Raw genomic sequence first — 26,894 nt, 5'->3', positions numbered from 1 at the left:
GAAATCCCACCCTACCATCTTTAGAGACCAAAATCTACATGTACAAAAAATTAATAAATTTATTGGTTTTACTTTGTAGGACATTGCATTAGTTTCACATTAAGTTTAGCTGAATTAAGTTGAAAACTTTTTTTTATAAAACTATAAAGCCTGAGAGCTTCTCTGCTCTCCCCCTTGGTCTCCAACCATAAACCGTCCCCCTTCAGGCTTGGACAATTTTTTTTGTTCAAGATTCTCATATCCGCTACTGATATGTGTTCATGCATGCTTACTAAGGCATATTCAATTGATTTAGATGAGGGATTGGTAGATTTTTTGTAATAGAATTCTGGCCCTGGAATAGTTGAAAAAATTACTAATTCCAGTGCGTGACGTATCATCTTTTTCGAAAGGAGGGGGGGGGGGTTTAGCCAGAAAAAAAATATTCGCCCGAAAAAAAAACTTGAGAAGCCAAAAAAAAAATTGTCTACTCCAAGACCGAAAATCCTATTTCGGGGAGGGGGGTCCAACTTCGATCAGTCCTAATTTTTTTGTCAGATATACTACATTACCCTCAGTGGACTATACTTCAACAAAAAGTGGGGGTGGGGGCTGTACTTTCAATGAACATTACATTTTCTATTGTAAAGTTATGTTTGGGAAAAGAGGGGGGTTGATATTTTGTGCCTCTAATTCTTCCGTATCAATCAGGACCCCCCCCCCCCTCTTACCAGTCATAAAAACACGGTCGTCAACATTCATTTTATACCAGATATACAGCTTTGAGATAATGTAAATGTATTTTTACATCAGGTAATGCACTTTTGGAATCAACATGATAAAGAGTTAACACAATATAAAGATATTTTAAGATCACATAAGAAAGAGTTGACATAACGTAATTATATATCCACATCACGGATTAGAGTTTTGACATAATGTGATAAAGTGTTGATATACTAGTAATATAAAGATATGTTCACATAATGTCATACACTTTTTACACCACGTAATAAAGCACTGACATAAAGGTAAGATGTGTTCACCTCACATCATGATGCTCTCGCCGTAAAATAAAGATAAACCCATATCATGTAATAATGCTTTGATATAATAAAAATATACACTCTCGAAAAGGAATGGATTTTTGACTTCATGTAATGATAACTTAAAGTTTAATTATAAAACACAATTCACTTGACGTAATGCAATTTTGACCTCTCATATTAAAGAAATGAAATGATCTAAAGAAACATTCATTTCACGTAATAAAGTTTTAACACAATGTAAACACGTTATCGCTTCACATAATGAATTTTCGACTTCAAGTTATGAAGTGCTGACATCATGAAAGGGTGTATTTACTTCATGTAATGCAGCATTGACATGATGTAAAGATATTTTTACATAATCTCATAAAGAATTGACATAACGTAAAGATATGTTCACATCACGTAATCATAAATTGACATAATAAATGCATAGTTGTATGCTATAAGGCAGTGTTGGCGTTCCATAAGAATCTGTATTTGACCCCTGAAATTCTCACACCCCACCCAACTTCTCAAGTATTTTTCTGAAAACACACAGAGATGGTGAAAGTGATGTATGTTTGCAAAAGACAGGCTGGCTTGCAAACTAAGGTGTTTTTTTTTTTTTTCAGTATACATATATCAATTTGTTTAGCAATTCAGAAGACTTTATTTTTGTCGCAAATCATTGAACCAAAGGAATCTTTAACGACACATTCCATAAAGTTGATAAATAGCTATGTGAATGGTGTCTACATCATATTTATCTATGTAACTGAGATCATAAACTAGGTTTTGAAATCCTTCATCTCAAGCATGTCCAGTGCAATAAGTTCGATCATGATCTTCAAATTATCTTTTTAAAAGTGTTGTCCTTGATTATCGATCTCTCTCATCTTTAATACAAAAAAGTTCATGATGTTCCTTTCTTAAAATGTTATCCTTCAACATTAATGCAAAAAGTTCATGACCTTCAAAATATATATTTTAAAACCTTGTCCTTGATTCATATTCTTAAAAGCACAAACAACTGTCTTTGGAATAATAATCAAGTTCCATAAGGGAGACAAAATATATTTGTTGCCTGATTACGTCCCACTTATATTGTTCTCTTGTCAAACACAGATAACTTTACAACCGTATGCCTCAAGTACATCTTCAACCAAGGTAACAGCTATCCATTCTAAGATAATGTCGATTTTAGTAATTGCTATCCATCTACCTGTCAGTGCATATTTGTTTTAAAGTTTATTGCACCAACTAAATGATTTTTTTGACAAATTCAAGTATAAGTAATGCCTGAAAAGTTGAACTTTGATGGCTTTCTGATTTTTCTTCTATAATTGCAAATAAAATCATCATTATGCAAAACGTCACTTCTTGAGTTTTCTTTGTTTTTTACAATTCATCAAATGTAAAGTACATTTCATAAAATTGGTTATTTGACCATTAACAACGGCTTTGCAATATTTTCGGGAGTATTAGTCCCTTTTGAGGTTTACATTTATTCGATTGGCATCCAGTAACTGCCTAGTTTAATAAATTTCATTTATAATAGTTTTCCAATGGTAAAATAAATTTTTTTAACAAATTTGAGATCATGGATTTGCGATTACAATGGCGGTATTAGTTTACCGATGGTGTCGTCACAGACAACGCTTGGATAATCGCCAATGGAACATCTTTGCCCCCAATGCTGTGCCGTTTAAGCGTCTTTATGACCGCCATTTCATTGACGTCCATTGAATGTTTGATTAATTTATTGATTGTATTTTGCGTCCCATTCGATATTCTTTCAGTCATACATAAACTATTTAAAAGAAGTATGGGATAATGGATTTACAAGGACAATGAAATACAGATTACGAGGTCAGGAAGGAAACAAATGACAGAAAAACATTAAAGAAACGTTTCAATTTATTGGAAACCCTGTATACAGTCAGAAAAAGATAGATTCTCCAGAATAAGGGTCGACGCCAACTTGCAATTGGGGCCACGCAACAAGTTTACCACCATTGTGAAACAGAGTCAGTAGCGGTTGGTCTCTCGGTTGGTCAGATAAGCTTAGATTCGGCATGGCTTACTCCTCACGAGACGTACCAGGTCATTTTGGGGTAGATTATTCCATTCATATTGTAATGCTGCTGTAAGTTCTTGGACATTGGCAAGAGGTTGTTGACGTTGGTAGCCGCTGTCCAAGCATGTTCCAGACATGTTCAATGGGGGAAAGGTCCGCACTGAGTGCGGATCATGGTAATGTGGTGCCGAATATTCTGCTGTTGGAGATAATCGGTAACGACCCTGGCCCTATCACATCTGGCATTGTCATCTTGAAAAAAGAAATGACCGGCGGTCTTACGACGTGCAAACGGTACAACACGGGGTGCCAAGATGTAATCCCGGTAGTACTGTCCACCGGTAACAGTGATGCGTCTCCACACCATTACAGATCCACCCCCATACCGATCATGTTCAATAATACAACGTCATGGAAACGTTCCTTTCGTTCGTTATGTCGGCGCCAAACCCCCTTCGTCTGTCCAGGAAGTCGACAGTGAATATCGACTCATCTGAAAACATTCCTTCGTGGTTCTATTGGCGATTATCAAAGCGTTGATAGTGACGTCACCATTCGATTCATGCCCTAATGGGACGATCCCTAAAACAGAGAATGACACGAGGACGTCTGGCATGCAAGTGAAATCTTGTGCAGTCGATTCCTGATGGTCTGCCCACTCACTGCTAGGCCAGTATTTCTTTGAAGTTGAGACCTTTATTGATTTGCGGTAATAGTGCGGAGAAATCTGTCCTGAGCTGAGTTGTCGCCCTTGGTAGACCGGATCTCGGTCTATCCTGAACAGACCCCGTAGCACGAAGTCTGGATCAGAATCTGCTGATAACAGACTGGGAAACATCCATTGCCCTTGAGACAGTGATTTGTCTTGTGCCAACCTGTTGCGTGTCAAGGGCACATAACCTCTCATCCTGTGTTAGACGGGGCATGGTCTCTTCTTCTTTCACGACTTTAACAACTGATAACCTGATGCTTTCTCTTCGGAATCTTTCATTAGAGTGGCTTTAAGCTTCCAAATCAGAGGCATCTAAATTCCTGGCACAACACCCTCAATCAACAGTAACATCTAGTGCAGACCATGATTGATGTGTGTGGGTGATGATTTTCTTTTGAAAGGCTTCCTCGTTAAGGAACTCTACAACATGGATTTGTATCCCTTTAGATATATGAACATTTTTATTACAAACTACAGTATCTCCTACTTTTTGAATACTAGTAGTATACATATTTCGAGCGTTGTTGTCAATCGCTTCCGAGGATTTACTTCATTATTTTCAAGGACACAAACAATGTACCGGTACATTTCGTTTAATATTTTAGTACCTTTTCAAGGTTAATATCTTTAAAATCATGCAGACGCTGTCATCATTATTAGTGTTGTCAGTGCTGGGCTGTGTTATCCTTGTTCAGAAGTAATCCATATTTCTCCAGATCAACTGTAAACAAAGTACTTAATGCTTGATTTAATCTTTGTCAATTGAAAACAACATTTGTTGACGAGTCCTTGAACAAAATGATTTTCTGACATATTACATGCGATCTTCATTTCATATTTACACTGGCCTCGAAATTACTGTATGCATACATCTTATAGTGTGAATGAGGCCTTCAAAATTGTCCATTAAGAATTGAAAGCTCTTTAAGAAATTTGTGAGTTTGTTTCATCAAGAGAGTCTTAACCTACATTTGTATTCTAACTATTCACTTGCTTCAATCCAGAATGCTCTGTTGTAGCTGCCAATCTCCTTTGATGTATTGCTATCTTTCGCTTTGAAATTTGAAGGAACATAATTTTAATTTTTTAAGGGTTGTAGACTTCGCACGTCTCAATTTTTGAATGCCAAGTACAAAACCTTGTACTCAATATCCCCACTTGCTCGGTCAATACCTATTTATATTGAGTCAATGCCCAAGACCCCAGGTTAATCTAGCTTTATCAATTATTCCCACCGGTTCTTACGAGAGATCATTTATTAATGCCCCGATTTCAAGTCACAATTGTGTCCAAACTTGCCTCAAAACTTTTAAATAAGGCAATGTCAATTCAAAATAATGAATTTCAAATGAAATTAAAATTTAGTGGACTTAATGATTTAAAGTTTTTGTTTCACACAATACGTGATATGCCCAAACACACAACGGTTAAAGTGCAGCATAATTGAATATCTCGATAAGTAAACCCGGAGGGGGTTTACAGCTATACATGGTCGCTATACACCTCATTGACAATATTCAAAAACAGATAATTGAATGCCTTAACAGTGTCTAATTTAAAAGTCTACGAGACTTCTGGCGCATGCATCGCTCCGCTACATTATAAACATATATCTATGTTTGAACCTGTTGGGATGTTATCCTATCTAGCAATTCACAGAATTTGATCTTTTTTTCCTTCCCCTTTGCTGCGAGTCTTGTGTTTCTTTGCATACAAATGCTTCATCAACTGGAGATTTAATAGAAAGACGGAAAAGACTGTGATGACTTAATCTTGTGTGGTGTATAGATGCAAGAAGTCATAACTTCCGCTTCTTCTCCATAGTTGAACCGATTTGCAAGCTAGAGGTAGGATTGTTTAATCATCAGTTCAAAATATTTTGATCCATGGGCGACTAGTTTTAAATTACAAATGATTTACATTATATACTTCTATATACAAGGAAGCAATTTTGGATGAAATTGTCGTTTATGACTGCAACAATTATTTCAGGAAATCAAATAAATAAATGACCAATGCCCCTTACAGTATGAGTAACACATAAGGGAACAAGACTGAAAGTTGTCCAATCCATTTATTTCTTGTATTGACTGATTAAATTAATAAAAAAATATTAATAATAAAAAATGAATGGTAAAGGAATAAAGATATAGTGTGAAACATATTTTTGTCTCGTGTAGAAGTTTCACCCAAAATTCATGTTCGGTTGACCTTATGATTGTAGATGCATAGTTTCAGATCAAATATAGCAAATGATATGAAAATATCATTGCATTGTATAAATTCAGTATATGTACTAGTAATTTATTTATAAAACACTTGTTAAAGTTTACAGATACCGATCAATTATAGGCGTGGGTAGCATTATAGGTAAATTATTTATCCCTCTTCAAGGCTGCCGATTTTTAACCTACAGTCCAGAATATGTTTCAATTTGGTAAATTTTTAAGGGATATTTGTCAATTACTACTATTTCTTTTTCTTGCTGTTGTTTTTTTTTTGTTTTTTGTTTTGTTTTGTTTTGTTTTGTTTTGTTTTTTTTTGATTCCCTGAAATTGTTTTTGCAGAATTTAGAGGTATAGGAATGATAAGTAGGCATAAATAACTTATCACGTGTTTTTATTACGACTGCTCATGACGCTTTTTACTGTGATGCAAATAAAAATTTTCATTAAAGTACACGACGAGCAAAATCAGGAATACAAAATCCCTGTTTTCCTGATCAGTTCGATTCTTTTCCAACTTAATACCTGCATTCATTGCTTTGTGAAATCTTTTTGCCCGATGTCTTACAAAGACCAAATTATTCCAATTTTACCTCGTCTTTTACATGTCTATGGATTTTATAGACGAAAATTTACATTTAAAATTCGATCCCTTTTAAACTGAAACGTATCCGTTTTCTTTGATGGTGCTATAAAAAATGTTTAGTAAAAACGTTGAATGGTATATAACCTTTTAGAAGTTTGGCACATCAAGAATTTGAACCTCCTCTCTCTCTCTCTCTCTCTCTCTCTCTCTCGTTATCATCATCTTCGTATAGATACTGATATAGGACACTGTGGAAAAATTACTGTGAGAAAAAGAAAAGAACTCGATTTACAAAGCCAACCGTAAAATTTTCGTTAGATAAACCAATTAATCTCTAGATCATCATTCTAGACTGAACAGGATATAGGATTTTAATTTAAAAGAAGATAAGTAATTATGTAAATCCGGAAAGTTTTTTATTTGATATTTCAACTTAGAATCATTTATAGTGCGTGACTGAATGAATCAATTCAAAATCGGTGGTTGTTAATAAACTTTATCAACAACCACCGATTTTGAAATGGATAGAGTCGGTGACCTGTGAAATAGATGTCTCATACAAAAAAAACCCTTTCATTTGAATTTGATGATGAACATTTTTATCTAAGAAATGAATTTGAATGTACGTGAAGATATGTCGTGATACTTATTTTAGTCATGAAGAGCTTTAGTACGTATTTCTAAAAGTCTTGTAGAATAAAGTCTACAATGTGTTGCCTGTAGGCAATAATATTATCCATTCCCTTATTTACTAGAGATTCATAAGGGTCTGAATTGTTAATTTAAAAAAAAAACATGATTTCAACATGAACAAATTTATATTTTATATGAAATAGAAGAGCATATATTCTCAGCTTTTAAATCATGACTGGGTAATTTCCTTGAAGTATAATTCGATATCATCTTTGTTCCATTGTGATTTTTCAAAGATGGTCGAGTACATATCGACCATTTTGCTGGGAATTGATTTAAGTTGAGCTTTATCGAACAATGAAAAATTAAAATTATATGATGTATTGTTCGTCAACAAATATTTACTTGTTTCTCAGTTCGTTAAGTATGCACCTGCGAAAATGGCCCCCCACTTTGCAAATGTCATTTGAGGAAATCAACACGAAGAACTATTTCGTAAGCGGAATGTTAAAACAGCGTAATTTGTTTTCAAAACATGTTTGAAAATAAGATCAGACCTTTCTTTTGTCAAGATTAATTGGAAAAGTGCAATCCGTCTATTCTATCGAACTATTTTGGTAGGTTTAATCGTTTAAACAAAATGCTACATATATATTGGCTTTTGAAGTTTTCAAGTGGGGTTTTTCAACTTTTGGGAATTAACCTGGATTACTTTGTTAATAGGAGGAATTGATTGTTCTGTTGGTTATCATTATTTGTCTGTACATTATTATACCAACCCTCTCTCGTTTGAAAAATGGGAGGTTATATAATGATAGGGATGTCCGTCCGTCTGTGCGTCCTTCTGTTTTGCTTTGGGTAACCATCTCTTATCCTCAACTTCTTTTATACAACTGAATTAGATTTAATGAAACTTTCACAAAATCTTAAACATAATGCTGTTGTGACCTCTTTTTACTTTCTAAGCCGACACATATTTTAGGTTCCCCACAGCAAAACATGGACACTGCTATTCTTTTTAAAATACTGAAGTGTACCCATCTCTTATCCGCAACTCCTCCTATGTCACTGAATAAAATTTCATAATACTTTCACCGATTTTTCATTATCTATTGCCATTGTGCACCTTCTGTTTCACATTTTGATCTGACACTTATTTTGGGTCTTCCGGAGCAAAACTTTGCCATAATAATCATATGGGAGGCGGGGGTATCATTTATTAACCTCAGACCTCAAGTATTTCGATTAGATCAAAGAAATAAAACTTAATGCACCCCCCCCATTTTTTTTTTTTCGTAAATGGTTATCTTAACCTCTCTGCAAAGCACACGTTACTGTAATTAGCCCATATTACAGCTATAGTACACATACGTTACTGCGACAGAATAGGCTCAGGAGGGCTGCGACATTAAAGAACGCAAATTAATATTTCATTAATTTTGTACCTTTTTACTGTACCTTTACCCTAAGGTGCCTAAAGCAACGAGCAGAAAAATTGATTCTTTTAAAATCTGAAACGAAGATTTCCTGTGAGATTAAGGACGTCGTTACATAAAGTAAACTGGCTACTAGAAATGCATTAACAAAGTGAAATGTTTGTATAGAAGTTCTTTGGAATAAATCACTCCTTTTTCGATTAGTGTATTAAATGCCTATATAACTTGGAGATTATGATAAGCCTAAATAAATCTCGCAGACGTTTTGGAAGTAAAAAAGTCTGTCTGGACGATCAAGATCATATATCCCAATGGCCGAGGGAGGCAAAAGGTAAAATATTTAAATTCCAGTTCTTTAAAAGAATAAGCTTTAGGGTTTTGACGTAATTTTTATAAATGGGCTTTCCAGAAATGAAAGCTGTTTATACATTAACATAGATATCGACGTTTAACTTCCAAGTCTCAAGTTTGGTTTCCGTGGTCTTGCTACGGACTCTGCTCTGGTATACATGTACCGAAAACGAGACGTTCTTGAATATGTATACATGTATATGACAATAAATGAAGAGCATATCCGCGAATCCATAACCTTTCGATCGCAGAGTGAGCCTCCTTTACAAATAAGGTCCATAGAATCAAAATGCAGAGGAGGAGTGCAGCAAAGAACCTAACCTACATTATTCTCAAATTTATGCCAATACTGTCCTTATGCTTTCTAAGGCAATACTAGAACAAAACTAGAGGAATTGTGAGCACTGAGGCTCACTCATGATACCGACGCCCCCTGCCTCTCATATGGTTATAATGGCAAAGTTCATTTTTTGCTCTGAGAGACCCAAATTAAGTGTCAGATCAACAAGTAAAATGAGAGGAGCACAACTGCCTTTCTATTATAAAGACTTTGTGAAAGTATCAGTTCAGTTTATTCAGTGGTCTAGAGAAGTTGAGGATAAGAGATGGATACACTTCAATATTATAAAAAAGAATGAGAATGTCCATGTTTCGCTATGGGAAACCTAACATGTGTGTCCGATCAAAAAGTAAAATAGGAAGTGCACAATGACACTATGTAACAAAGATTCTGTGAAAGTCTATTCAAATTTCATTCTGGATATTAAATGATTTGCGTATAAGAGATGGGTACCCCAAAGCGCAACAAACGAAGGGACAGACGTACAATCGGACGGACATACCGATCACTATTAATTATACCTCCCACTTTTCAAGCAGAAGTGTAATCAAGATTTTGCTTTGTGAATACTAAAAGATCAGAAATGCCGATATAATTTTTTTCACATGTAGGAAGTAGCAAATAGATACAAGACTAGAGATGTTGTGAGCACTGAACTCACTAAATGATACCTCCGCCTCCCATATGATTACAGTGGCAAAATCTATGTTTTGCTCTTGGAGACCCTAAATAAGTGTCAGGTCAAAAAAAGTAAAATAGGAGGAGCGCAGTAATATTTTGTCATAAAGAATCTGTAAACATATCTAATGGTAACATTTGCGGAACGCCACGAATGACATCATCTGTGATTGACGTCATTCGTGGTATTCTGCAATGTTACTATCTGTGTGCACATACTGCGGGTAAGGCTACAAGAGAAGGAAAATCAAAGTACTGAGAGGGTTGGTAGTTATAAAGAAAAATCATGCATTACAAAGCAAGAGGATCTGAATCCACTCATGGACATCCAACCCCTGCCAAGCTTTAGAATGGGACTTCTTTAACTGAGAAGCACCAACGAAATTGGAGATCTCATACATAGTTAAAAACGTAAAGAGACAGGAAGCAGATGACAACTCATTGTAGGCTTTTTTAGCATTGGTCGCTGTAGCTCTCCGAAAAAAGATATTGACAGACCTGTCTGTCAATTTATTTTTCGGGTTACAGGGGCCCGTTTTACAAAAGGACTTACGACTTAGGACCAAATTTAATTCTTCGTATAACATTTTAATAAACATTATATCGAAAATTATTTTAAACTTTTTAAGAGGAATGTGGTATGATATTTTTACACAAGCAATTGCAAGGAGAAATATTAATTTTGCAAAATATTACAACAATCTGAAGTTTTTGGTCTTAGTCGTAAGTTCTTTTGTAAAACGGGCCCCTGGTTCTGCAGCTAGCAACATGTAAGTATCGAGTAAACTCGGGATTTTATGCGTTGTACATAAGGATGGATAAAACAAGATTGATCATGTGACTCAAAATATGTAAAACCACCAGAAGTAAGAAATTATTAAATTACGAGTATGTTTTGTAGAAAACAGAAGAGGACTTTAAATCTGTCACTAGCCATTTTAACTGAAAAAAAAACTTTGACTATAGTAATAAAAACAAAGTCATAAAATTTACAGGGTTAAATATGCGAATACACTGGCAATAACAAATGTTGAATACGTGACATTTTCTAATCATACGATTACACTACGGATTAATTGACTATTTGTCTGAAAACGGAATTTTAAATACGCATTTTAGATTATTCAAATTATAACATTGCATTAAGATGCCAACCGGATTCTGAATAACAAAATGGAGTAATTTATTTTTCATTATAAAACATTTTAATTGTACAAAGGGACCATTCGCATTTCCTTTTAATAAATGACAAATAATTACTTTGGTATTCAAAGTAGATTGTCAAACAAGCATATCGAAATTGTGAGATCGAATCAAATCGCAAGAATTTCCTTTTTATTTGAGGAATTAGGTCCATTTCCCACCACAGACAAGGAATCGCGCTTCAAAAATGTTTTGTTTATTTTCTGTTCTGTTAGTAAACAAACACATTGCTTAAAATGCAAGTCATCAAAACACATTTGAAAACGACTTTACTGACATTAAAAAGGCTAATAAGTTTTATTGACATCAGTGTAAATAAATCACCAGGGAATAAAACTTTAGATTACTGGCTTCATATTAAGTTTTCTCTTATTACCCCGAAGTGGACAATTCAAAGTTTTATTAACGTTTGAAAGAGGAATTTCATCCAATATCCCTGAGCATAATAACTTTGTTGTAATATAACTTCAATTGCTTGTCAATTCGTCATTGTACAAGGGCCCAGTTTCAGAATATCGTTATTTAGGAGGGGAAATAAAAAGAATTTCTTTACTCCAAAAGCCAACAGAACAATATATGGACTTTTTGTACGAGAAAAGTGACTTCTTTATTGGCAGAGCGTTAGAGAGTTCGTGTGATATGTACACATATTCTCTTTTTTCCTCTTCACAATTTTGCAAGTCAATAAATCATTAGGTTGAATCGCAGTATTTGAAAACACAATTGTAGTTCTGTAAGATATTCTTTTTTTTAATGACGCAGAATTGTTTCAGGACAAAAAGTTTACTTATCTGCAACTAGCCATTTATTTTCTCTTCAATCGTGCGAGACAATTAGCCGGGTATGTACTGAGTAACATAATTCATTTTTGTCCGATATCACTCGTAAAAAACTTCACTTTCACCCAAATAACAGTGATTTTTACTTTTTGAATAAAAATAATATTACAAAGTAAGTACGTGTAAATTTCTATCTAATAACCTACATGTAGACATAAAAGAAATGTTTTAATGTGTGTGTATACATAAGGTATATTTGTGTCAGTGATTTGTCAACATGCTTGCTGGGGGAATGGAATTGTACTGATTGCAGAAAAATGCGAATTTAAACCAAGCAAACCAAAATCAAGTCTAATAATCCAAATTACTCGTATTGGACAACAGCGTCATTCCATTTGTTAAAGTAAATGTAGTTTTGTTTCTATGACCACGACAACAATTTTTTAACTTAAAAATCCGGAACTATTGGACTGCTTCCACTCCTTGGAAACCCTATGTTTTCCTTGGAAACGTCAACCAAAGAAACTAACTTTGCGTAGAAATACCTAGTCACAATCTACCTCTTTAAAATATCGATTGAGCTGTGATTGTATATTTCGTTAAGTGACTCGCTGGGTGATAACACTTATCGAAATCGCTCCTTGACATACGCCGGATTAGATTTATGGCTAGTGTCTAAACTTTCTATTCACATATCTTTAAAGAATCTTCGATCTTGAGATGCCAGTGCGCCTTTACTCTGTTTCAAATCAAATAATACCCGAATTTAGTTTGTAAGAAAAGAAGACAAAGACCTAAAAAAGGCACCCCAAAGCAGGGCGTCCTCTTGCAAATAGAATATCTATAAAGCAAGGCAGCATTGGACATCGATCCCGATAAAAATAACGTCACTTCCGTTTCGCACTGGATTAAGGAACTCACCCACAAACACACCCAGAGCCGGCAGTCGCCCGCGTGGCACAGTGGTTAGAGCGTCTGCTCTCGAGTCGCGAAGTAAAGAGTTGATCATTACGTCGCGGGTTCGATTCCCCGTATAAACCAAGGAACCGTCTCCACGTCCCACTGTGGGATTCGAACCAGCGACGTGAGGATTGACTCCTTACTTCGCGACTCTAGAGCAGACGTTCTAACCACTGCGTCACGCGGGCGACTTCTACTATATTGCATTCTTCAATTGATGAATCAGTAGCCCGCGTCCCGTGTCGCAGTAGGCTGGCACGAAAAAGATCTCTCCCTGCTCAATGGCTCTGAGTGCGAAGTACAGGACAAAATTCGCAGCTCTCCACCGGCAAGTGGTGGGGTCTCCATATGAGTGAAAATTCTCGAGAGGGACGTTAAACAATACACAATTAATCACACGATAACCTTTATATATCCCCTCCAACTCCGTTGCGAGGGGATAAGTGTGAACTGTTCATCAGGTTATAAAATTTCAATTTACAATTTTGATTTCATATATCCCTAGTAATTAACAACATGATATATGTCTCGGCATAAAAACGTACGTCTCAGACCTTCATCCCATCGGTTTAAACAAATGCCGTTGAAAAGAAATTTAATTTAGCTTAAAAATTTTTTGGTCTATAATTTCACACAAGAAATATAATTTTGGTGTTGTTTGGTCGCTTTTTAATTTAAAGAAGGTGGTCGGATAAGTTTATTGAATTAGTTTATTGCGATCATCTTAAGATATGTAAAATGTGTTTGGTTTAATCCTTAAAATTCAATATCTTATCGATATCTAGCTGGAAAATATTTTTTACGATATTGTCTACTAGATATGAGATAGCTGAGATAAAAAAATCTCTTTTCAGAACAGTCTGTATCAGTTCAATATCCCGTATTTGCCAGAGTTTCATTGGAATCTGGATAAAATTTTATGTGAAGTGCTCTATGCCAGTTATTCAGCATATGATTATTAATTAAAGGGTGACAAATGTCACCAAGAAAAATCAATATTCAAACAAGACCGGAGTCAAAGAAATATATTGATTCTAGGGAGAACTGAAACTGATTTATTGAAAACCATAGAAATTTTTTTTAACCGACTCGAACGCAGCCTATACTTTTTCAATACATTGCCTACGACCCCTATTTTTAAAAGGAATAGCCAATTTGTCAGTCTTTTTAAATGAGGTATGACGGCTATATCTCTTTAATTGGAATCCTTGTCTTTGATAAGCCCACTGAAAGGAGCGTTTGATTCGGTGCCCGAATGCTTAGCTAGATGTCATAAATACCGAGAAGTACCTATTTCACGTCTCAGAATTCTGATATATTCGCGTCTGCACACATGATCTTGGATTTTCCTAAAAATGGTAAGTTTAATGGCGGCGATGACTATTACTTAACTTAAAATTTGAATCTTCAAATATAATATTTAATCTTTATTACTGGTAGAAAAACAAAAAGTGTGCTACGCAGTTGATGCTTGGATTTATCCTTATGATAATTTATAGATGATGACGATGATAACAGTGTTCATCACAAAGATGAACATTCATTTCTTCAACTGATACCCTACTTAAAGATTATTAGTGTGTGAACTTCACTATCTATTCCATTAAGTGTAATTAAATATTTGCTTAAGATTTTAATGCATTATGATCAACATGAATTCACACTATTCACGCTACTAAAAACAAACATGTTAAAATGCTTGGGGAATATAAAGACATTGTGTTTTCTACAGATGGGATATGGATGTGCAAATATTAAACAATAAAAGTAGAAGTTCTGACAATATTTGTCAGACATATTTTCAATCGAACAAATTTAAAAGAAGCATTTTACACTTCTCAACAATTCACGTCTCAGAGAAGACGAGACTGTTTATTTAATGGTCTGCGTAAGCGATCTGCATTTAAAATGCATCGTTAAAGAAAAATACAATGATTCAAATTACCCTGGGAGACTTTACCAAACAGGTACTTTTGAATCCTTGTGGTAAAATATATTAATTTTTCATTCTAATGTTCAAGGAAATTTTGTTAATTAGAGAACATGTATGTAATGTAAGAAAGAAATCATATTAATATTTCTTTTTGTGTGTCTGTTTTCTATGATGACAAACAGATAAAAATTAAAATACTATTTTATGTCGATATTTCTTTCTTTTGTTGCTCTGGTTAATTCGTTTTCAAATAGGAAGGGTATGGTCTGATGGAATCGAGAATTATATGCGATTCGATTTTTTTTTTTCAAGAAAAAAAAAATGTTTTTATGCATAGATAAAAATATTTATGAATTCAAATGGGCACATTCAGGTTTATCCTCGGTCAAGTGTAAAATTCGCCTGTTATTTGACCGTTTTAGTACCGGTTCATGTATATAATTACCGATTTAAATCAATTTAAATGAACACAAAAACAACGGTAAATTACACTTGATTAAACATACTTTTTCAGGACATAACAGTTGATCTTAAGACAACAATAGTAAATAATTTAGATTTAGAATTTAAGCCGCAATGTTATGAATATCTGATCTATGACTCCGAGGCAATTCGGAATACAGTTGCCACGCGCGCCACTGTATGCTTCGAACACGTGTGAATAGAATTGTCAAAAAACTAATTGGAGATGTCAGAGATTCTGGAACTGATATCATCTTGATAAGTAATTCCATTTAAATAGTGACGGAATTTGTTTCAAACAATAGTTTTTCAATTGACCCAAACATGCCTAAATGAATGATTAATTCATTAATTAGTTCATAAAGTCTGATTCATTTTTTGCTTAGGTGTGATTAATGAATAAGCACACAAAAACAAAGAAAGTGCATTGGGTATTTAAAGATTAGCCCACGTAAACTGCACATTATGCAGAACGAATATTAATTGAAAGATTACGCCTTTAGGGTTTTAAAAGCTAATTCGCTAATTGAGATTAATATAAAAAGCGAACTGTAATTAAGCATTTTTAGAATAATACACTTCTTGCAATGAATAAATGGTGGTGGCACTCTTTTTGCTTAATACAACAAGAAATTTTAACGTGAGTAGTTGTTTCTAAAAGTTCTTTTTCCACATTTAACTTCAAAACACGGAAGAGATTTCTGGGAACTAAAAAATGGTGAGTTTTCATAATCAAGTATATCAAAGAAATACATCTTCAAAGTATATATCTAAAATATATGTTCTTCGTTGGAGACGAAAGAGTAGTTGTAGGTGAAAAGCTTTTGTTTACAAATGGATATTGGTGATTCTTGTTCATCCAGTAACAAAGTCGGACTATGTTAAACTAATCATATGTGCAGCAAAGTTAGAGGTGTAGTGAGTTTGGTCCTGGGGGCAAGAATGAAGGTGTGTTTCTTAATACATGTGGGTTGTATTCATGAAGAAGAACACACACACTGACATATTTTGTTTTTGTTTTTAAATAATCACACATTCATCTTTATGAAAGGTGTTTCTTATTAAAAAAGTGAGAAAAGCGCTACTCATTACAAATTCTTTAAATTTCTTTTTACAACGAAAAAAAAGTTAAGAAAAGCAAATACTATTCACTTTTTTTTATCTGCGTCATAAAATCTAATGAATTTGAAATGTAAGATAAAATTATTTATTTAACGACTTCTTTCAAACGTGTTTCTCATAAAATGAAATCAATTACTCCTTAGTTGGTGTTTAAAATCGATTTCCCTTTTTGCCATTGTTACATTTCATACCGCACAGTTACCGGAAGTGAAAGAGAGATCAGCACAACGCGCACCATTCAACGGAATTTCTCAACTTGGTGTCAGAATTCGTTTTCTCAAACCGTAGAAAATCTTTATCTGAGGACCGTTCAGATGTGAATCAATATACATTTGTTACGGTATTATTTCAAAGAACCATGGCATTAGTTACGGAAATGAACCAATTCTACAGAATTCTTTACCGATCATTCTTGGATTGTTCAGAATTTATCAATTTTTCGATATTTCTTATACGATTCTTATATCCGTTATTTTGAGCAAAGTTTAGAATATTTTCTTTTTTACAAGACGTCTATTGTGTTTTTTTCTGTAGAAAACACCAATTATTAGACTTAGGACAAATTATGTTTAGTTTGTTTACCCTTAACATATAAACAATTAATAATACAAGGATTTATCGGAAGTACTTACTCATATATTTTTTCTATCGAAGGAGTCGCGAGAAACGATCTTTAAATTTTATAATTATCAGATTAGAAACGTTTTGAACATATGCAGATAATACACAGAATGTATTTACCGTTACGTTAAATACAAATGACTAATTATTTGCTCGATCAACTTTAACAGTTCACGATTGAGAAACCTGAATGAACCCCCAATCTTTTTTTACAATAGAAAACATTGGAATGAATAGGTTCCTCGACTTAACGGAATCTAAGAGGGTACCAAAAGGGTGTTATAATTAAGCAAGTTGGTGAAATTACAATTAATAACGATGAATACAAATTTTTGAAAATAATGTTTGTAAGGCTATGCACATTTTTAGCAGTCATCCACGAAATTATTTATGTACTGGTTATAGACACTTAAAATAAAAAATGAAAAAAGATTCTTAATTTTTTTTCTTGAAAAAAAAACTAATATATTTTGCTGCTAAACTTAATGAGTTCCCATTAGTATGCTACTTGTTTTACCAAATACTTCTTTTGATCAACGTAACATTAACACACGTATATCAACCATTCATTAGACCTAAATCAAAATTGATTCTTTTTATTCTCTCTATAAAAAAGGGTCACCAGGGAGGAAGGGAGAACATTTTGTTAAATCATTACAGTATGATTGATTTTGAGTATCACTTGAGCTTAAAATTAATGAATTATTTTTTGTCCCAAAAATCTGTACAAAGAATTTATAATGTTCTTGCTTGATTGCCACTTCTCTCACAATCCTGTTTAATTTTTTTTTATGGGATCATTATATATATTCTAAACATGATATTAAAAAAATACTTTGAAATATTGAATATTGAAATATCCTCCACCATAGATTATTAAGTTTTTAAAATTTTGTATTTTCCAAATTTAAAGACCAAAAGCATAAAATTTTTGCTGCGAGCGCAGTTATAGGGATACGGTGTGAAATTACCCTAGCAAGGTGATGAATCGAATGAACACGTTATTAATTATTAATTTTAAATGTTATAAAATGATTTTTCTCCCACACGTTTCATTTTATGGAAGATGATCAACATGGCAATAGATATATGGTTAATTTCCTTGGAGAAATAATTTTTTTATTTTTTGTTTGCTTTTTATGTATTTTTCCTGAGATGTCGCTAGCATATCAACTCCGAAGCATTTGAACTATCTTTCAACTTTGCCCGTTAATACCTTTGCAAGAGTTTTAAATGTCGATTTAAAGTTCCCCCCTGTCGGGACCTCGATGGCTTTACTTTGCGTTAAGGAAATATTTGTATGAGCATTACCAGGCATTACTGAATGCAATTTGATCTGACATAAGGAACTGTTAGTGACAATATCAACTCCAGTGGCTTATGGTGCCTCAACCCCGCGATTACAATAACACTGATTCACTGGTTAGCGACACCAGCGGTTATTGTTTTTTGGTAGATGTCGTAAACAACTTAACGACAAACGTCATCTAAGAAAGTCACTGTTCGATACTTTAAACCTGGAATATTCTGTACTACTATAGTATGCCATAAATTGTGCTGATACCTTCAAAAGGGAACAGTGTTGTAATTGATGTGTGTCAGTGGATGAATACAGATTAGTGCACTTCCAGAAGTAATTGAAGAATTAATGATGGATATAAATAAGTTAGAATAATACAATAGATACAATAAGTGACAATGCCGGTGGCAATTGCAAGGAATAACACAACCGCCAAAAAACGACCATCTCCTGAGTGAGTTCTTTTATTTTTTTCTCTGTTTCTCTCTCTCATTAGAAAAGGTGTTTTCTTTTTTTTATTATTATGTCATTTTTTGTCGTATCAAAATAACTATCAAAACAAATCATCTGATGTTAAATGAACATTTCAACGAAATAAAATTGTGTCGATCGTAAAATATTGGTATGACAGTACCAGTCAACTTCTGTTATAAATTCTAGTACCTTTAAAATCGCTTTAAACTATTAAAGAACGTGTCCAAACTAATGCATAGACCCGTGCCATGAAATGTATCAACACTGCAAGTAATCATCGAGGACATCATATTTTTGGCGTTTAATCTATTTGACAAATAACTGTATACAATACAATATGGTGTTTCAGAAGGCAGCTAATATGACCTGCCAATATGCATCTAATTTATCGCCGGACTACTAACATTTAACTCGTATCGAACGAGAGAAAAGTCGATTTTTCTATTAATTAAAGGGCCAATTTCAGCTCTCTGCTAAATTGGTCTTTTTTTTTAAGTGAGTGGATTTTCTGTGTAGTATTTCATTTGTTCCTTTTTTTCAATTCAGTTATCAGATATGTGTTCTGAGAATTTGCATGAAACGAGATCTTAATAACTATTGAAAATAAAATATGTGTGTGTTTGTGTGTGACAACTTATCGACAACTGACTACTTGAAATGGATTTCAGACAGAAATTTTGGTGAAAATCATATGTTTGAGATCATTAAGATGGGTATAATTTTGCAATGCATGAAAAATTAAATTTTAAAAATAACACTTTGATAATTGCTATTCAAGACTAGCCTTGTTTGATTATATCATTTTTTTTAATTGAGGCATATTTTAACGAGCCACTGATGTATATTCAAAAAAAGATAATGGATGTATATTTAGATAAAGAGCTAATATTTGTCTTCGATTGAAAAATTGATGTAATTATTATAGATAATATCACTCTCCCATGATGTTTAAATGATTTTTTAAAAAATACTTTTTCAATTCAAACTGAACCAGTTTTGGCATTTAAAAACTCATGTTGAAATGAATAGCGATTTAAACTTTTAACTATTTGAATTGTGTATTTTAATGATAAAATGTATCCACAAATAGAAGCAATTTCATTCATCATATTTGAACAGTTGTATAAGTGATCGATTAAATATAGTTTTGTTGTTAGTTACACAGTGCGCTTTATTTTGTATATTTTACAGCTTTTTAAAATTTATATTACCTTGCATTTTTTCCCTGTAGATTAAATTAAAATGAGACTACAAGCAAAAACAAAGAATGTTTTCATCATTCCCTCGCCCAAATTTGACATCGATTCTGAGAGCACCGTCTCAGATTCAATGTAAGGTCAAAGAATACTGTAGAAACCAAAAGATGTAGTATTAAACGTAGTTTTGAATCTTTCGGTCTGTTTTTCTTGAGTTTTAATTCAATTACTCAATTAGAGACTTCTGTTATATTTTGTTCGATCTAACTTTGTCATTTTTATCTTTGTCGGTTAACTACAAATTTTTCTGCCTATATAGCTCTTTATTACCTCCGGCAATAATACTGTCAGAAGAGAACTATGTGTATTAGCGGTGGTGAAATGGATTCTTTTTAGAGATGTTAATTTCTAATCTCATTTTTGTTTTTATTTTATGATATGTCCGTTATATAACTCACAAAATACTAATATCTTAGGTTAATCTTAAATCTTTTAAAAGAAAAATGGTTTCCTCTAAGAAATCTCGGCGCTCGCCGGTAACACGGTAAGAAGGTGTTTCATGGTTGTTAGTTTTTTGGTGAACTGTGTCTGACATCTGTCTGAAAAAACAAAACACTTTTTTGATTTCGATTGCTTTTTGTCGTATCACTCCACAGTAGTTTATCTGATGTAACCTGTACGGTGAAAGTTTACTTGTTTATGTTTGAATTTTATTTAAAAATTTCTTTGCATCGATCATTTTGTGTCATAGGAGTATTGATGGCACCAGCAATTTAAATGTGTGTGGATACTTAGGGTGGATGCTGGCACGATTTTTAGTTACCAACTTTAATTGTTAATGTATTGACAAATATTTAGATGTATATGTCTGAGTGCTACATCGTTTAGCGCTGTGCATGTTCATTCTACGCAATTTTCTTACATTTATCATGAAGAATATAAAGAACATAAAGAAACCAAGTAATGGATATAAATGGTTAGAAGAACATAAAACACGATAAGAGAAACCAGTACTATTAACCGAAGTTGTGCCTTTTTCCTATTGGAAATCACCAATTTTGTTATTACCACACCATTTATTGTTTTTTCATTGCAATTTCAGGTCGGAAAGTGGCGGAAGTATGAAGAACAAAGAAATTTCTAATTCGTGTAGCGTTGCCATAGGAACAAACAACGACTTCATGGATGACGATGCACAGTGCGTTTACAATTATTCTTTTTTTCTTCAAATTCTTATTTGTGTAATATTTTCGAAGTCAAATATGTTTAGTTAGTTAATTTAGTTTATTTAGTTAAAATCATGGAAAGAGGTTTTTGCAATGAACTTCAAAACGAGAAAATGCAGGAAAAAAGAATTTCTGTTATTAAGAACACGAACGACATTTTTTATGTTTCTTTTTTACTTTAATTTACAGCCTCAAAGTGACATACTCACCGGGCAAAAAAGGTGGGAATTTTGGACTTCCGCTCGGTGGGAAACTGATTTTGCCAGACGGCTTGTTTGGTAAAAAGGACACAATTTCATGCCAAGTGGCATCTCCGTCTTTAAGATGGAAGTATTACCCCACCCTACCATCTTACGAGCATATTACAAGCGAAATCTATACGCTACAATCAACCATGCATCCGCTGAAGAAAACGGTCATCGTGCAAATTCCATACTATCAAATTGACACTGAGCACAATGAAATTAACGTCAAAGGGCAATGGAGCGACGAAAGTGAATGGGTAGATGTTGGGTTTCTAAAAAAGGTAAGTTGATTTTAAATGTGTTTTAGGATGTCATCTTCAAGCAAGAAACTTGACAATAAAAATATTTTGCTGACAAATGTTTAATGCTAATTCTTATGCTTTATTTTCTCCTATTTTCCCACTAAAATCACTCATGCAGTTCAAATTAAATTCCCCTGACTTCCATTGAATTTGCAAGATATGCAGTTTCTAACTGAAAATTCTCCAGTGTCAATAAGTTCAATTGAACTTTCCACCTTCTTTGATAAATTTGACCCAATTACTAATTTTGCTTACTTGCCAATATGGCTTTACACCTACTTACATTTCCAATTATTAAGGCTATACATACTTAAATTTCTCATTGCTGTTTGTTTAGTTTAAACTCTTTGAACCCCTTTACAAAATGTCTGTATATAAAATAATCTATCTGAAAGCTTAAACAAAAACCATATTTGTAGTGTATTCAAAGTATTTACTTTTAAGTTGGTAGGAATATTTAAAAAAAAAAACAAAAAAAAAACGGATATCATTACTAGGGACAAACCCCCTTAATCGTTATTTGATAGCAAGGCATTGTCCGGGTGGGGACTGTCCTTTCATTTTCAAAGTTTTTTGACTTTTCCACAACTCCAAAAATAGGAACGTTGTGTACATACAATCCTTTTAGAAACATATCAACAAAGTTGAAGTGCTGGGATTATTAAATTTGAATTAAATGTCCCATAGAGCATTGAAGAGTATGCAAACATTCCCGGGTATTGTAAACTTGAATGGTAAACACTCAACTTATTGATAAATTCTACCTCCCCATTGAAATGTACTTGTGTCTTATTTGTTTTTACCACAAGTTCACCTGACTTCATTGAAAAAACATTGACTTGTTACACAAAATTTAATTTTGGAAGATGTATCACACTTTTATGACTTAAAAAATTATTCTTTTACTTTAAAATGACAGAATGTGAAAATGTCAAACTTTAAATTTAGATTTTAAATTTTAAGGAACATTACTTGTATTACACGTTCATCGTAGAATAAAAGATTTATTTTGATTGAGGTATGATTGATTTTGTAGGGTGACTCTTCAGTAGAACTGGAGGTGGACAGATTAGGGATATTCATCGTGACCTTTACCCCTAAAAAAGAATTGTTTGACGTCACGCCACAAGGATGCTTGTATAACGCACACATAAGTCGCTACATCAGCGTGCGATTTCCAAAGAAAGCGTACGATAAACCATTCCAATGTGCAATTCAGGTGAATGCAATACACACATTTAAATGTAAAAAACTAAAACAATGTATAAAAATTGGGGGGGGGGGATCAAACTGAATATTTGTAGTCGAAATTCAATAAATCTAGCTGTTTTATCATTTGATTCTTTCTCTGAATACAATTAATATGAAAATCTATTAACAAAGAGTACACTTCTGTAGATTTCTCCCATTCCAAGTGACAAACTCCAACTTGCAAAAGAGCTAAGTCCAGGAGAAACAGCGGACCTCGTTTTAGCCACAGAGTTTATAGATCTCATCCCAAGCGCCCCCTGTGTTTTCAAACGAGCAGTGTCCGTGAAGCTCCCTCTTCCTACTGGTGTTGAGATCGAGGATGAACGCAGTGAAGATATTGCAGTACTTCAGAAAACGGAAAATGGCTGGGAATTGGTAGAATCCAAATACAAATTCACCAGGACTACCGTGACGTTTGATACAAAATCTCTTTCAAAGTAGGTCATAGCTGTTTGAGAGAAATATGTAAAGGGAAATGTAATAATATTGACGCAGAATTTTATCAGGAATAGAATAAGTTCTGCAAATGTAAGCATGTAGTTTTACATGTATCAATTATTTGTTAAACCCCACCACCGCTTTACAAATTTCAATTAACAAGCATGCCATAACATTTTAAAGAACTGATTTATGCTTTTTTATAAACTTGTCTTTGGATGGAATTCCGAAATTGAAAATACAATGTGAGAAAAATGTTTTGTTTTTTTTAATTAGATTTTGCGTCATGCAGTCGAAACCAGAAAGACAAAAGCGACTACCTCCAGCAGCAACAGTTCTAGAGAATCGGAGCAATCGGGAAAAGGGCGAAATTGTAGCCTTCTTAAACCTTCAGGAAAAATTTTGGTTCATGGTTTTGGAGTGCATGCCATTAATAAAGCTCGAAAGTCGCGTCAAGGAGATGAGTGAAAAGGGATTCAAGCACGTTGTGAAAGACATTGTCAAGAAAGACGAATCATCCAATCCGTTTAGACGATCGCAGAAATTTCAACAGCCAACAAGACAGATACAAGTCCCACCTACCTGTGAAATTATAGATGGAATGAAATGGGATTTTACGGTGGGAGATGATATAAAAGTGAGTTCCGAAAGTAACTACTCGGAAAATCGAGAACTTCACTACTTCCGGTATTTACCGGAAAGTTACCGACAGTTTGTGATAGAACCGAAAACTAACGATGAACGCGCAATCACTGGTGCAATAAATCTCGATCCTGTCGGGATTGAAGACAAAAATCTCAGAGACAACTGTACTTGTTCCATTAGGATTGAAATTGACGAGGAAACGGTGAAAGCATATTTCAAACCGGAGTTCGTCCCGGAAGAACCAGAGCCTAAAAAGGAGAAAGTCAATTTCGACATACTGAACACACCTGTGTTCAAGGAGGAGAAAACGGAAGTTCCGACGATTCCAAAATTCAAACCTCTTCCGCCCAGCGTCATGGAACGGCTGATGAAAACAAGTCGAAAACCAATCATAAGTAAGCACTATCTGAACACTGAATATGAAATACTAGTATTTCAGCTCTAATCACAAAAATATATCTTGAATTTTTATTAAATGCACTTTTCATCTGTCACCTGTCTTTTCTAAAATGAATAGATTTATTGAAAGAAAAAAGAGAAGTTTGTAATGTAATATTAATGATTTTGTCTACTTTTGGTTCACAGCAAGAGGTAAAAATTTCATCATTCTTTTTGCAAGAAGAGAATCATTGCTTTTAATTTATTTTTGTTGGAATCTCATTTGCATGAACAACATTGCATGGTTATCTGCAAATATTTTTTTTATACATTTTAGTTTATTTACTGTAAAGTAAAAACGCCAATAGAATTTTATCAATAATGCATGAAAAAAAAATTGAATTGTGGGTAAAGGCTTTTAGCTAATGCATCCCTTTCATATTAAGTTACAGTACCTGCTAGATATTGAATTGGAAATATTTTTAGAGAAACGTGTTATAGTTAGTGGTACCTAGATGCATGCTCTCGATCTTCAAGGGTTACTTAATGTTCCGACTATTGTCCTAATATCTCAAACGTATTTTGGTAAATAATAACAATAATCTAATGCAATTGCATGTCTGATTTTCATTTGAAATTAATTAGATAATATAGATATATAAAATATTTTGAACGTCATCTTTAGTTTTCTAGTATATAAATATTTTTTTTTACAGTTGAAAGAGAGTCAAAAGTCATTTCCGGAAAGAGCCTGCGCAATCTCTCGAAACTGGTTCCCGAAGGCCTGACTTTAGCAGTTCATCTTGACCTCCCAGATAGCACCATAACTGGCCTCGGTTTCGATGCCATTTCAAACGGTCTAAGCATGTCTGACGTCACATATAAAATCCTCTTATACTGGAAACGCATGTGCAAAGACAAGAAAGATGGCGCTGTCAATTCCTTAACTAATGCACTAAGAGACATGGGACGCGATGAGCTGGCAAATATAGTGTTCGAACGCCATCGCGACAACAAAGAATTAACACCGGATGCGTTTTCGCCTTTGTTTACTGCATATCAATAAAAATAGACATATATTTATTACAACCTAGACCAAATACAAGAGCAATATTTATTTTCAATATATGAAAGAAGAAGCAATTATAAATGTATACGTATTACGTGACAAAACTGATGTCCTCATATTTTCTGACCTGAGTTGTGCATTTCCTATTCAGCTGTGATAATTTTGTTGATAAACCGTCCATTATTTTTATATTAGAGCTTTTTATTTCATATTTTGTATACTGTGATTTTGTGTAGCAAACATATTCTGCATGCAGCATATTACAAAGTTTATTATATAATGTATGTTATTAAAAGCTTACTTCTGTACATGTAGCTGTTTGATTTTATTAATTTTGATACAGTTCCTACATTTGACGGAATACAACGCTAGTAAATGAAGCGTTCTACTCGACATTTTCTCGACTTTATTTTTATAAGTTACATGTATTTAGGTTTCACGCTCCTTGTCATTTGTCTTTCTTCCCTTTTCAAAAAAAGTATGAAGTTGGATTATGACAGAAACCACTATATCTGCCCGGTTCCTTTTCTATTTTATTTTCTAAAGGTTTTAAAACTGTTAAGTAAATGCATGTATATACTGTTTGGTCTCGGGTACCTGATATTTTCAGATTGATTCTTCACAAAAAAATTAAGTTTAATTAAGCTCTTTAAAAAAAAAAGATTTATTGAATTGGAAACTTCTCTGAGACGAAAGAGAGAAGTAAAATTAGCTTTGAAACCGACACCAGACACTTAACATGTACAAACATTCAAAGTATTAAAACTATTTCTCCATACAACTTTAATCATGAGAAACTTTACAAACTTTTAGAAGTCAATAGGTTGCCACAACACAGCGACAAACTTTGTGCAATCAATTCCAATTTGTTTGGTTTATTATCCTTAAAAATATGCAATATAACTTCAAAAACTTTTACGAAAATACCTTTATTCTTTCTAGATCCTTCTGTTTAGTATGGGATACACGAATTATAAATTTTTGTGTAGATTACGACGATGTTTTCGCAAAGGACAATAGTTATTTAGATTCAATGTCGACTCTCTACATCCCAGTAAACTTGAAATTAAAGACATGGCAATGTCGTGCACATCCTTTTCGTTTATGGGTAATCTTACAAAAATCTTTATGATATACATGGTGACTTAAAAATTGTGTTTTTTAACTTTCCTTTTAAAATTACTCAGCAATTTACCCTTATCACATTCCTATGGGTTTATGCCTCCCAGCTGATTCGATACA

General features: G+C 33.6%; 1 protein-coding gene across 1 annotated transcript; it reads left to right on the top strand.

The window, feature by feature from the left end:
* Positions 1–5,498: 5,498 nt before the first annotated feature.
* LOC134228751 (uncharacterized) lies at positions 5,499–25,946 on the top strand. The gene is made up of 7 exons (XM_062710447.1): positions 5,499–5,646; positions 21,201–21,296; positions 21,514–21,850; positions 22,908–23,090; positions 23,270–23,559; positions 23,837–24,600; positions 25,300–25,946. The coding sequence occupies exons 2-7, from the start codon at positions 21,220–21,222 to the stop codon at positions 25,647–25,649; spliced, it is 2,001 nt and encodes a 666-aa protein (XP_062566431.1). The 5' UTR covers positions 5,499–5,646; positions 21,201–21,219; the 3' UTR covers positions 25,650–25,946.
* The last annotated feature ends 948 nt before the right edge of the window (positions 25,947–26,894 follow it).

This window comes from Saccostrea cucullata, unplaced genomic scaffold (assembly GCF_032062105.1).
Source record: "Saccostrea cucullata isolate Sc308-1 unplaced genomic scaffold, CSIRO_AGI_Scuc_v1 ctg18596, whole genome shotgun sequence".
Classification (NCBI taxonomy): Eukaryota; Metazoa; Mollusca; class Bivalvia; order Ostreida; family Ostreidae; genus Saccostrea; species Saccostrea cuccullata.
This window is presented reverse-complemented; position numbering and strand designations above follow the sequence as displayed.